This window comes from Marmota monax, unplaced genomic scaffold (genome assembly GCF_021218885.2).
Source record: "Marmota monax isolate L192 unplaced genomic scaffold, Marmota_monax_Labrador192_F-V1.1 WCK01_AAM20220418_F8-fsc00087, whole genome shotgun sequence".
In the NCBI taxonomy this organism is placed as follows: domain Eukaryota; kingdom Metazoa; phylum Chordata; class Mammalia; order Rodentia; family Sciuridae; genus Marmota; species Marmota monax.
The window spans coordinates 4,389,482-4,402,676 of record NW_026693476.1 but is presented as its reverse complement, the minus strand read 5'-3'; the positions used below and the strand labels follow the sequence as shown (position 1 = coordinate 4,402,676).

At 44.0% G+C, this 13,195-nt stretch overlaps 1 protein-coding gene across 2 annotated transcripts in view; it reads right to left on the bottom strand.

Annotated features, from left to right (window-relative positions):
* Positions 1–13,195, bottom strand: part of Tspan2 (tetraspanin 2) — a 52,929-nt gene that overhangs the window by 16,336 nt on the left and 23,398 nt on the right. The window contains exons 3-8 of one of the 2 annotated variants that reach the window (XR_006854777.2): positions 8,080–8,177; positions 6,686–6,760; positions 5,223–5,321; positions 4,892–5,058; positions 4,593–4,776; positions 3,940–4,011 (exon numbers count right to left, since the gene is read on the bottom strand). Coding sequence is in view for 1 of the 2 variants with exons in the window: in XM_046458300.2 (XP_046314256.1) it covers positions 3,940–4,011; positions 5,223–5,321; positions 6,686–6,760; positions 8,080–8,177 (344 nt within the window). In the remaining variant the exon portion in view is untranslated. The remainder of the gene's footprint in view (positions 1–3,939; positions 4,012–4,592; positions 4,777–4,891; positions 5,059–5,222; positions 5,322–6,685; positions 6,761–8,079; positions 8,178–13,195) is intronic. The other variant, XM_046458300.2, reaches the window with a different exon arrangement.

Sequence of the window (13,195 nt, the reverse complement as noted above, 5' to 3'; positions counted from 1 at the left end):
CCAATGGCATTTCTTCATTTAAATTTGTAATTAATTTTCAAGATTACTTTTAATTGCCTATGCTTTTATGTGTTTAGTGGTAATTTGGATTTGGGTTTTATTTTTTATGAGGTCTTTTCCATATCCTTGGCCCAAAGCCAAACTCCTGGAAAGGATGCCCTCTTTTTTCACATCCTGCAGTCTGGGCTCACCATTTACCTTCTTAAATGCTAAATCCTGTTGGTTTTTCTGCAGTTGCCTTAGTGGACCTTCTTGGGCTTTTATTTTCCCCCCCCAAACACTGCATTTTCTGCTTTTTTGTGTCATTGCTAAGACTGTTCCCTCTGTAGGCAGACTATCCCTTCTCCCTCTTTAATTGCTTAATTACTTCTCACTTTCCAAGATTTAGCTGGGAGGCATCATTACCTCTACTCAGCCTTCACCTGGTCCCCCATCCTCTGGCTTTCCGAAGTAACTCCCCTTTGTACTTCTATAGCACCACACAAATTCAACACATCACCACTCTGTGCCCAACTACATTTTTGTACTGTACTTATTTCTGTGTTTACTTCTCCTACCAGACCGCAAGCTCCTTGTCCATAGGGATCTTTTCTTATACATCTTTGTATCCACAGTGCTGGTGGGAGGTAAGTAGTCAATAATACTGAACTGACCTCCACCGTAGCACCTGGCCCTGGTGACCGACCATTCCCTTCTCCTTCTATGGTGTCTTCTCACTTGTGCCTGGCTACTCCTCTTAGTTTCCTCACTTGAGCACTCCTTGTATTTGGCTAGTCTTTTTTTATGTTTTCATAAAAAGTTTACATTTTATTTAGGCTTTGTATATTTATTCCAAGAATATAGTATGTGCCTCTGCTACATATATTCTCTCTCTCTCTCTTTTTTTAAAAACATGTGTATATGTCTTAATAAGGAAATATGTAGAATTTACTTTAAAAATTTACAGACACATATAAAAACTCTCAATCACACTTTCCATGTAGGAAGATGATAAATGACAGAGATGCCCATGGCTAGGCTTAACTGCTGCTATTCTGCAGGGTTCCCTTGCTGTTCTTTTCTTCCAGATCTCATGGGTCTAATCCGTATCTATAATTCTAAGATTCCATAAGTCACTGATACTCCAACTTCTCACCAAAGTCACAAACCAGATTTTCCAACTGCCCATTGGATATTTCCACATAAGTTCCTATGACTCCTTAAGAAATCATCGTGCTAAACACTGGACTCGTTTTCTTTCCTCCATAACTGGCTCCTTCTCCTCTATTCCTCAACTCAATAAATGATACCATATCTATACAGGTGGAGGAGCCAGAAACCCAGAAGACAGTCCCCCCTCCTCTGATGGCTGACTGGTCATCAGTCCTGAGGACTTTCCCTTCTTCTTGCCCTTCCTATTGCTCAGTCCAGTTGTCTCAGTTAATATTTCATGCCTGAGAACAAGAAAAGTCTTCTTGTTCTCATGTCTGGCTATTTATTTTCCATGAATCCTCCATACTGCTACTAGAGCAAACTCAATAAAACACACATCCTAGAAGGGGAATAACTAGGATGGTGGAAGGAGACGGTCATCATTACACAACATACATGTATGAAGATGTGAATTTGGTGTCAACATACCTTATATACAAAAAGAGATATGATATTGTAGTATAAAGGTGTATTAAGAATTGTATGCAAAAAATGAGTGCTCATGTATAATGGCATAATTTGGCATGAACATATTTTATATACAGAGTTACAAAAAATTGTGCTGTGAATGTATAATTATGAATGTAATGCACTCCACTATTGTCATGCATGTAAGAAATAAAACACACACACACACACACACACACACATATCCTATCCCAGACTCTACCTTTTGTGGTTCCCTAAGCCAGCAGTATGAAGGACAGACTTCTGGCTTCACAAGAGTATCCGAGGGCCTTCAAGAATGGGTCCATCCTCTTTGAAGAACTCATCTCCCACATACACATTGAGATTTTAGGCTCCTCGATGCTGCGCTTTCCTGAATGTAACCACCTTCCTCTGCCCCCATGCCTGTGCCCTATCCCGCTTGCCTGGAATATCCCTCTCACTTTCATTTGCTTATTGAACTCCTACTTAACCTTCAAAATGCATCCTGATAATCACATCAGGGAACCTTCCAAGGGCCCAGATGAGTCTGCTGTGCTCCCTTTCACGTAGCCTTGACTCAGCCTGTGGGGTGCTAATGGCTCCACCGTGGGTCTCCCCAGCTGGATGTCAGTACTTCATGGGTGGAGCTGTGCCTTGTTCATTTCATTCAACTCAGAAGGACCCAATAAATGTTCAAGGGTGATTAATGACACAGCCGGAACTTACAGCTCATCGTCCCTTCACAGCTAAATGCCTAAAAGCATCAATATTACCGTGTCTATAGTCTCATATTTCCTTTTTTCTTTCGCATGTTGTACCTACGCTTTCCCCAGTTACTTCAATGAGACTATGTGGCAAAGATCACTAATGATCCTCTAAGCAACAAATACTGTAGTATGGACTCTCTCGGACTTTTCCTTCACAGCCTCTTATTCTGGTTTCTCGTCCTCATCTTACCCTGTAAACAACAGTCTCCTCACTCTTTCCTTCTCTCTGGGTGTTCTGATTCACCCGAGGGCTTCAGCTACTGCCAACATGCTGAGATTCCTACACCTAAGTCATCCTCTCAGGCTACCTAGAAGTCCCACAGGTACCTGCGACAAACTTGATCAAAACTGAAGTTATCCTTTGCCTCCAGGATCTGCTCCCTTCACCTCTATCAGTGAGGAGAGCCCCTGTCCATACAGTCTCCCAAGCAGAATTATGAAAATCTTAGCCTCCTTCTTTCCACTCATAACTTATATACCGAGTAAGTCACCCAGTCTTGTTGATTCTACCTCCCGAACATTTCTGGAATATCTCGCCCCCTCTCCTTCACTACTGTTTGTGACTTGCTCTGGCTCCTTTCCTTGTAAGAAAGAATGACCACAGGTGGTCACCTAACTGGTCTCCCCCTATTGTCTCCAACCTTCCATTCTACCCTTCATGTAGGGCAGCCTGAGTACTCTTTCTACAATGCAAAACGACTTATGTTTCCTTCTCTGCTAAAAGCGATGGATTTTTCAAACCTCCAGGGGCAACATCTTGCCTTTTTCTGCCTCTCCCAATGTGACTATTGCCATTCCCTCAGGGTCCCTGTCCTTCTGCAGTCCTGGAGCTTCACAACAGCGTGCCTCCGTTCTTGTGGCTTGCTGGGCCGGGAATGACCTTCCTTTGTCAAAATTGAATTCCAGGATCCCCTTCTAGACGGAGCTTCCCTACTTCTGTTGTGTTTCATGGCAGCCTGTGTAGACCCTTGCATATCAGAGCCCTAGACTAGTTGGCAAGGCCACTGAGGACAGGGACCATGTCCTTTTCATCTTAGAGTGGCAACATGCCTGACGCAGCAATTTACAGATGAGGCATTTATCAGCACTGTGACTCTACTGGAGAAATGTAGGGCAACATTTTGGGGGCACTCACCTCTGGACCTGGTGAGCATAATTAATACCATAAGCATGAGGGGCTTATAACTGGCAAGTGAGGGGCTGGGGTGGTGGCTCAGAGGTAGAGCGCTCGCCTAGCATGCGTGAGGCACTGGGTTCGATCCTCAGCACTACATAAAAATAAAATAAAGATATTGCATCTACCTATAACTAAAAAATAGATATTAAAAAAAATAACTGGCAAATATATACCATCATTCTCCGGGGTACTAGGAGGCCACAACTCAGCACTGGTTTGCTTATTTTGCACGGGGAAAAGGTGAGGCCCAGAGTCCACCGGGAGAGGGTCTCCTAGGGTCCCTGGAAGGTAGAACCTGAGCCTCCTTGCCCCCACCCTGAGGGCAAAAACCATTTCACACTACAGGGCAGGTGGGGGTCCCCGGTAGAAGCTCACCTTGTGGCCTAGAAGTTCCTTTGGGCACGTGGGTTGGACCTGTTCAGGGCTTTCTTTTCCACAGCACTGAAACTAGAAAGTCAGAAAGAGATGTTAGGACAGGAGCCGGGAAAGCGAGAGTTATGAGTCTGGGCATCCCTGCTGAGAGCAGGTGGTGCCGAGGCAGCAAAGCAGCTATAAGGTCCTTCTCTACAACCCAAACTGCTATTTCTAGAAAGGGAGCAAAGAATCGCATCGTCATGCTAGCAAACTAAGAAAATGACTTCCTTAAAGCTGTCTGAGTTTCACCATAGGAAGTGACTCAAGGCAACCGGAACAAGGCAAGAAGCTAATAGACAGCGTCTGTGAAAATTGCTGCTTTTTACACAGGAGCTGGGCCTTTGGAGTCCTTCCTTCAGAAGGGGATTCATATAACCTGTTGAGGAACTAAAGTTTTATGAGCTTTGAGAAGGGCTCATTAACTAGGGGCTGTCTGTGAAGGACAGAAGTGGTCACAGTAAACCCCAGGGGTCCAAAGACCGACTTTCAGACAGGCTAGCAAACAGGTGACTTGCCTTAGGGCTTGCCCTGTGAGACAGAGGGACCTGTGTGCTGCTCGATGGCTCTGGGGTACTTGCCAGCATTTTTTTTTGTGACAGAGAAGATCCAAGTACCTGAAAACGCTTGGCCCAAGAGTTCATAGCGTTTCTCCAGTATCAGTGTTTAAGAAATCAGAACGATTCTGGCTTGGCCCATTTCCTCTGTCAATCTTCTTTGATTAACTGTATGTAGCTCTGAGCACTCCATTGACAGCACAGGCCCACAGAAGGCTCCAGAGGGACAGTCTCACTTGCGACCCTTCATTTTACAAATGAGGAGATGACTGTGTATCAGGGAGACCAAAAAACTTGCTCAGGGTCACAAAGCTGTGAAGTAGCAAAGCTGCAGCTGGAAACTAGCTTTCCTGACTTACAGGCCACACTTGCTTCTGCCACACCACCATGCTGCTCTTTGAGAGACGCTGACATTTATTTGGGCTGCTTTCTCTGTGTTCTTGTTCGCCCTCCTTTGTCTCTTTTGGGCACACACTCTGACTTCCTCTTGTGAACTCGGTGGTAGGCCTCTTTCTCTTCTGGGGTTCTATACAGAATGCAAACTATGGCTCTCACAAGGGCTAAAATAAGATGCTGCTGCTTGCCTTTACTGAATTTATTTTTATTTTGAATCCAGGTGCTGGGGAGAGAACCTGGTTCATACATGATCTTTAGAAGACATGAGGTTAAGGAACAAGTCAAGTTACTTACTGCTGAGTGGAAGGTAACAAGAGTCCCATTTCCCTTTCCCCTGTCTTTAAGGTAATCATTGTAAGCCTCTTCGTACATGGTCTGTACGTGTCGTATAGCCTGAAAAATACCAGGAAAACTGAGGGTATGCTGAGTGGGAAGTTTCAAACAATCTCTTTTCATCAAAGAAAATCCCTTGTTCTATACCCTTTAAAAACACTGCCTTTCCATGTATTTAAAATGATTCTGCATATATGACACAGATTAGATTCTAGAGTTTCTTTTCTTTTTGTCATGCTCGGGATTAAACCCAGGGCCTTGTGCATGCTAGGCAAGTGCACTACTGCTGAGCACATCCCCAGTTGATTCTAGAATTTCTAAGATGCTTTTGAGGATGAAAGGACAGCCTAACCCAAGAAGAGTTTTCATAGACCAGAAAGATTTCTTAGAGTGGAGGTTTCCAAAACCTGATAGGGCTTCAGCATCAGTGGGAACCCAGTTTCCTGGGCTCCACCCAGGAGATTCTGATGCACAACCAGGGCTGGAAACTACGCAATCATGGTACCTCACTGGTTAAAAGGACTGAAGTCTTCTCATGGCATTGTTTAACAGATGTTCACCACCAAAGAAGACTTTTTGCATTCAAATACCATATAAAGTTTGGAGAATGCTTCTCTGATATAAAAACATGTGACCCCCTAATCCACAGAAATCTCAAAAGGTCCTACGATCTAGTTTCACTTCTGTATGGAGCTGAGTTTAAAGTAACCTATGAATATAACCAGATACTTTGGAAAAATTCCAAAAGAGGTGACATTTCTTATTGTATAGGTTTGTCATTTTTTGGTCTAAAATAAGTTCATTAACACATTATTGATGGCACATGAATTAATCTGAAATATAGTACACAGTGCCATTCTTCCATTCTTCTTTCTTTTCCCTTCCATCCCTTTCTTTCTCTCTCTCTCTCTCTCTCTCTCTCTCTCTCTCTCTCTCTCTCTCCCCAAGTGTTTATCTTTCCCAAAGCCTATTTCACTTGTGGGTTCTCCTGATACTGTTCTGGACACCTGGAGTTGGGCAGCAATCTAAACTGACTTTGGGAGCACACAATAGATCAAGTTTTAGTCTCTGAGGATGTCACAGACTCTGTTTATCTTAAGGATAAACCAGGGATGCATGTTCTTCTCAGTCCCCTTTTTACTTTTGCCTCATTGTGAACTAGGGATAATCTTAAACTAGTGAGCTTATTTCAAAAACCATACACTACATTATAAATTTAATAAATGCTATGAACAAAAATCTCCCTAGAAACACACATAGATGTGTACATATGCATACTAGTACATACACACGCTCAGTCCTATGCACTACTTCGTTAGATTAAGAAGTTCTGCTCATTCTATAACTTTGGGCACTATTTGGTTTTTTAAATAACACTCTATGTATCTCATAACTTTTGCCATAAAAAAGTAATTTTTACTTACTACACCCTTGCCTATAAAAGCAAATACTCCAGTGGTTACTTCAGCAGCGAATATCACCAGTAGGCAGGTAAAAAACTGTAGAGGAGAGAAAACACTAATTTCATTAATTTAATACCTTTTCAATGTATTCAGTCCCTTTGACTTTAGTTATATTGAAAAGGCATTAGGCAAGGTTATTAGTTTGAGTTGATCCAGCAGTAAGCATTTGCCCCTTTAGTTTCCTTTATGCAACCGTTGTTTTTTTCATTCATCTATTCATTCATTCAGCAATTGTTTATTGAGTATCTGTTCTACACCAGTTACTGTCCCTGGTTCTTAGTATACTATAGTGAACAAGGTCTCAATGTCTCTTCGATCATGAACTTCACATTGGATAGACGAAGATACTAATGAATAAAGGATTTAAAATTTGAATAAGAGAATTTTATAGAGTGACACAGAAATGCCACCATCCCAGGTCAGTGCCTGGCCACCTATGTGCTCAATAAATACTTGAAGAGCAAAAAAGACTCTATCAAGATATCAAGCGGGGTTAGGAGATAGGTATCATGGGGCCTGGGCTTGGAGAAGAGTATGGAAAGGCTTCTCTAAGGGGGTGTGTATTGTGGGGAAGTGGGTGTCCCCTTGGACAAATTTCCATTCAGGTCTTGGGTTTGCTTTGATCAAACCAAGTTCATTGATTTGTCATTGATAAACAAGAGAGAGATGCCCAACAGCAGGGGACAGAGAGAAAGAATGGGTGGGTGAGGAAACAAGTCAGGCATTTTTATATAGCAAGAGGTCAGAAGAAGCAGAGGTAAAAAATCCAAAGGTTGCCATGAGTGACTAAAATGAGAGACTGCCTAATAAAAGTGATGCTTCAGACTCCCAATGGAGAAACATAAAAACTCCCCCTGCCCCTTCTTTCTTCTTGTTTCACTTATACATTGGCATTGGCTTTATAGCAGTTAACTGATTTTTTTTTTTTTTTAACCAGAGACTGGTGGTTAAAATAAGCCACTAGAGGGATGTTTGGTTAAGTTATTGATCTTAACCAGAAATGCTTTTCTTATAGATAACAGCACTTCCCTTGCCTATAGGAATCTTTTAGCTGCCTCATCCACAGTGAAATATTATTTTTTAAAAAAATAATCATAATTGCCCCTTACAATTACCAGGCACTTTTCCTTCCTAAACATCTTTACACTAATGACCTCATTTTTTTCACACTTTCCATATGAGGCAGGAACAAAAATAATATTATTCTTATGCAAGAGACAGAGAAACCCCAGACTTAGGAAGATAAGGGAGAGTCAAGGGCTCAGTGAGTCCTGGGGGACCCTGGGCTGCAGGCCAGGCATCCTGACTTCCTTCAGACCAGCGCCTCTGACCCTACCCCTCCATGCCCCACTTACTGATCCGAGCACACACTGTGACTCCCGCATGGCTCCACAGCACCCAAAGAACCCCACGGCCATCATCAGGGCCCCAGCTCCAACCAGCACGTAGAGCCCTGTGGGAAAGAGGTCAAGGGAGACTATTCAGAGTCAGGCTAAGTGAAGTGCCTGGCTCCCCAGCCCCTGAGGGCCAGAGCAAACAGAAGGACTTCACCACCACAAACTGGGCTCCAAATCCTAGGTACCCAGAGCATTTGATTGTCCATACTGTAATGAGTAACACCTGTTGAATGCTTCCTGGGCACACCGTATGCCTTGGCAGTGTGCCGTGATCCTCTGAGGTAGGGGCTACTATTGGAAGCAAAAATAACCAACACAGTTTCGGCACCATGATGAAAGCACAAATAACCAGGATGGAAGAGGCTTCACGGATCAGCAGTACCTTTTATTCAGGATCACAGTCGGGCATTGGAGGGGCTCACTTTCCGGGTGGAAAATGGCCCTGGTTCCATAAGGGATCTGTGTTTTATAGTTTACAATGAGGGTGGCTTAATCACTGGGGACTGAAGCAGAATGTGTCAGTTTGGGCAGCCAGGAAAAAAGTTGTAAAAAGTCTGAAACTTAGTGTTACTGGGAGGGGATGGAGGCTCAGAGCTCTGTGTCCATTGCTTCTCTTCTTCCTCTGGGACCCATTGTTACCCAGAGCTTCACTATTTGCTTTTCTCCTTCCAGGACTCACACGGGCAAAGGGAAAGGGTGAAAGTCCAGGGCCCAGCGCTGAGCATCTGCCTCCTTGCTTCAGGACCCATATTCACTAGGAAGGGATGAATGTTTTGCCTTCTTCCTCCCCACCTCTTCCTCTCCTCCTCCCAGGGCATCCTGTCTCAGGGGTTGTCATTTTCCAACTGTAATCCCCAGTTCAGAGAAGAAAGCCAAGTTAAGGAGATAAAAGAAGCACACAGCCAGCAAGGAGTGGAAGCCAGAGCTGCCCACCTCCCAGAGCTCACACCTGGATGACCACAACATGCCTCCTCAGGCCAGGCTCTGCAGCTCAGATTCCTATACCTTTGCACAGGATGTAACAGTGTCCCCTTTATGCTTTGCATATAACCCTTGCTGCTCTGCCACTGCAGCTTATTTTTAAAATGGACATGTTTCTTTCTTTTCCTCTCTCCCTGTTCCTCCCTAATCTCTCCCCTCTTTAATCTCAGGGGAAACAGGATTATCTTTCTTCCCCAACCTACGCATATATATCTGTCCCTGAGTACATATCCACCATAGGAACGAAATAATCCAGACTTTGGGGATGGCACCAGAAGATCTCAGAAATGACCACCTCCCAAATTAACAAGTGAATTACAACTCCAACAGAGAGCACGTGGCATGTAGCCTTTGAATCACCTCTTTAAAAGGCTCTGTTCCTGCTGATGGATAGAATCACAGTCTCCTGTGTTTCTCTCTTGCTAGCAAAGCAATAATTCCTTTCTCTCAAAACCGTGTCCTTGTTATTGGATTGGCACTGGGGACAAGGATGGAGATTTTGGCAACAAGGAGAGTTCTATGATCCACAGGAGATTCATGACACTGAGTTTAGGGGTGGTCAGGAGCTGGTGCGAGAGCTGGGACACAAACCCAGGCCTTTCTCCTGAGCCTCTGCACTAGGGACTTAATGGCTGTCTCTACCTGAGAGGCCTGAGGCCCAGTGTTTGGGAGGAAAAAACAGCTGCCCAGGCACTGAGGGGAGCTGCTCAGACACAGAGGGGGCTTTTGGTTAAGGACAGGAGCAGAGGAAAGAGCAATAAAATATGGGTTTTGCATGATTTTTCTCCTTTAGAGGGCAATACCGTAGACCCTAGGCAAAAGAGGCTGATATTAATAATTAAGAGGGGCGAGAGATAAGGTCATATTAATATTCTTAATACAATATCAGCTACACCTATGAGGGGCTCATTTTTTCTGGTACTGATCTGAACACCTCGTGTTGATTTTTTAATGTAAAATTTAATTCAGGACAGGCCTGTGAGGTAGGCACTCTTATTACCTCCATTCTTTCGTCAGAGGAACTGGGCCTCCAAAGAGTAAGCCCTTTGCCCAAACTCACAGAGCTGCTTGATGGGCAGTGCAGGCCCTAAAAGCCAGCTCCTCGGCAGAACGCCATCCTGCCTCTCTGGCAACAGCAGCAACTTTAGTTTGGGTGGTGACTTTTACTTCCTACCTAAATCAAACTCAAGAACTGTTGTTCCCACAGGGAAAGAAAAGGGCAGACATGCTCGGGCTCTGAGAGAACTTCAGCCAAGCCTTCCCAGGTTTCCTTCTCTGATCCCGAGATAAGGGGGAACACAATGAGACCTGGTACTTGGCTTACTTGCAATAACTCTCATAGCCTCTATTTTCTTTTCTGCATTTTACTCAGATGAGTCACCTGGAAACCACTCCCATTTGCCGGAGGTGGGGGCTGGTGTCAGGCCTCTTTGGGGAACCCCTGAGCCTGCCATTCAGGCGCTTCCTGGGGCTCCACTGGGTTGCTGAAAGTGGTTTGTGGGCAGGCCTGTCTGTTCACAGACTCAGATGGAGCCGAAAGCCACGCTGCTTGGTTTCCTGCATTGCCCGGCCTCGCTCAGGGTGCTTCTCTGGGTTGGCTACTCTGCAGTCCTGAGGGAGGTTCAAGCTTCCTGTTGTTCCAGCTCTGCCACTTCCTCCTGTTCCATTTTCTCTAAAGGCTAATTCAGTGGGGAATGAATGTGGTAACTAGAGAAATAATCGCATATTAAAAACAATAATATTGTTGGCGGCACTGACGAAAAACCTTATCGTTTTTAATAGTTTTCATTTTTCAAAGCGATTTCACTTCCAACGTCTCATTACTTCCTCAAAACAACCTGGTTAGGTAAGACATGCGTTTGTTTTACAAATGGGGATCAGCAAGGCAAAACGCTGTGGGCCTGGACCCCTGACTTCCCACCAGGGTCTTCTCACCCAAACAGGCTGAATGAAGGGCAGCAGGAGGGACACCATATTCAACTCCTTCTCAACAGGTGGCCCATCTTACTCTGTTGATTTCCTGCTTAAGTTGTTCATGGCCTCCCCATTGTTACTGCTACAACTGCAACATGATCATCTGTGTGGAGTCACAGCCTGAGGACCAGCACACCCTAAACCCTCACCTATCCTTCACTCCGGCCATCTGGAGATCACTGTGGTCTGACCATGCCTTGATCTTTGCTGATTTGTGCCTTTGCAGATTCCCATATTTATCCCTCTGTAGATTTTTAAACCCACAAACCTTACTCATTCTATCTAGAGAGAATATGCTGGATATTTCAAGTGGATCAAGAGTAAATCAATTTGGAAGTGCTGGACTGAGATACCTCATCACCCATCTTTGCTTAGAGATACATGCTGGGAACCCATCTCAGCAAACATCCATGAAGCCATCAGAGGGCTGGACTGTCCAAGGTCAGGCAAATGAGAATGGAGTCCCAAGACACTGTGAGAAAGTCTGGAATATAGGGGAAAAAATGGTGCTCCTGCAGAGGCTCGGACTTAGTGGGCAGAGGCCCAGGGTCTGGGGAGGACAGAGTTGATCTGCACTGTGCACGGTTTGATCTCTCTGGCAGAGATCCTTATGTTTCTGAAACAATGAGCTCTTCAAGAGCATATGTTGGCCAAGTGTGGTGGTGCGTACCCGTCATTCCTGCAGGTTGAGGCAGGAGGATCATAGGTTCGAGGCCAGTCTCAACAACTAAATGAGGCCCTAAGCAACTTAGCGAGACCCTGCCTCAAAATAAAAAAATAAAAAGGGCTGGGATGTGGCTCAGTGGTTAAGTGCCCCTGGGTTCAATCTCTATTCCCCCCCACCGCCAAAAAAAAAAAGCTGAGAATCCCAGAGCTCATGGCTAAACCAACCTGTAACTGCCCTAGCATCTCTCTGTCCTGAGGCCTCTTTCCAGCCAGTCTCCACTCATGTAGGAGTGTGTTGTTGTGATTCCCCAACTCCCCCACTCCCAGTGAGCCCTGCTTATAGAGCTGGAGAGAAATCAAAAGAAACTATGCAAGTGGCAAAATTCATATATATATATATATATATATATATATATATATATATATATATATATATATTTCTTTTTTTTTTTAGTTGGACACAATACCTTTATTCCATTCATTTTATTTTTATGTGGTGCTGAGCCTGGAACCCAGGGCCCCATGTGTGCTAGGCGAGCACTCTATGGCTGAGCCATAGCCCCAACCTGTGGCAAAATTCCTTGGGCCTCCTGAACCCTGTCCCAAATCTGGTTGTAATATTCTGCACAACATAAAACCACCTATGACTTCCAAGGATACCTTATCCTTTATATGCTCCTCCTTAAAAAAAAATAGCTGCTGGATGAATAAATTAATTCGCAGCACATTTTAATTCCAAGATGGTTTCTACAGAGCCCTCTTCTTCCCACGGCACGTGTGATAGATGCATGACCTATTTCCCAAATCCCTCATGCTTTCCAAGCCCTGCTTCTCTTGATTTAAAGAGAGAAAACACTTTGAAATTTCATTTTTATCTTTAATAGCTGGGTGTTACAATGCCAGTGATCTCTAGTGACATGCTACCAACAAGAGCTTTTTCTGAACATCTTACTTCCCGACAATTCCTGCTTCTCTCTCAGATTTTGGATACGTCTTTTAAAGCAAATAGCATCATTTCAGCTAACACACAAAGGGGATGGCTTTTTAAGGCCTGTTGGCATAAATTCATTGTAAAATGGCTCCCCCTTTGTAGGGACTGGATATTGGTGTGGTCATAAACATTGGCTTTTAGCAGTAGACAGTTTCATATAACTTATAAATGACCATTTTTCATCTAAAAATAATGTTTTTTATGCTTCTGCATAAAAACTCTCCTTCTCAGCTTTTCCTGAATGCATATAATTCCACTTGTCCCTCAGTATCCCTGGGGGATTGGTTCCAGGACCTCCTTGGATACAAAGTCAGTGGGTGCTCAAGTCTCTTATGTAAAATGGTGTAATAGTTGCATATAACCTAAACACACCCTCCCATATACTTTAAATTATCTCTAGATTACTTATAGTATCTGATACAGCATAAAAGCTATATAAATAGTTGTTATACTGTATTGTTT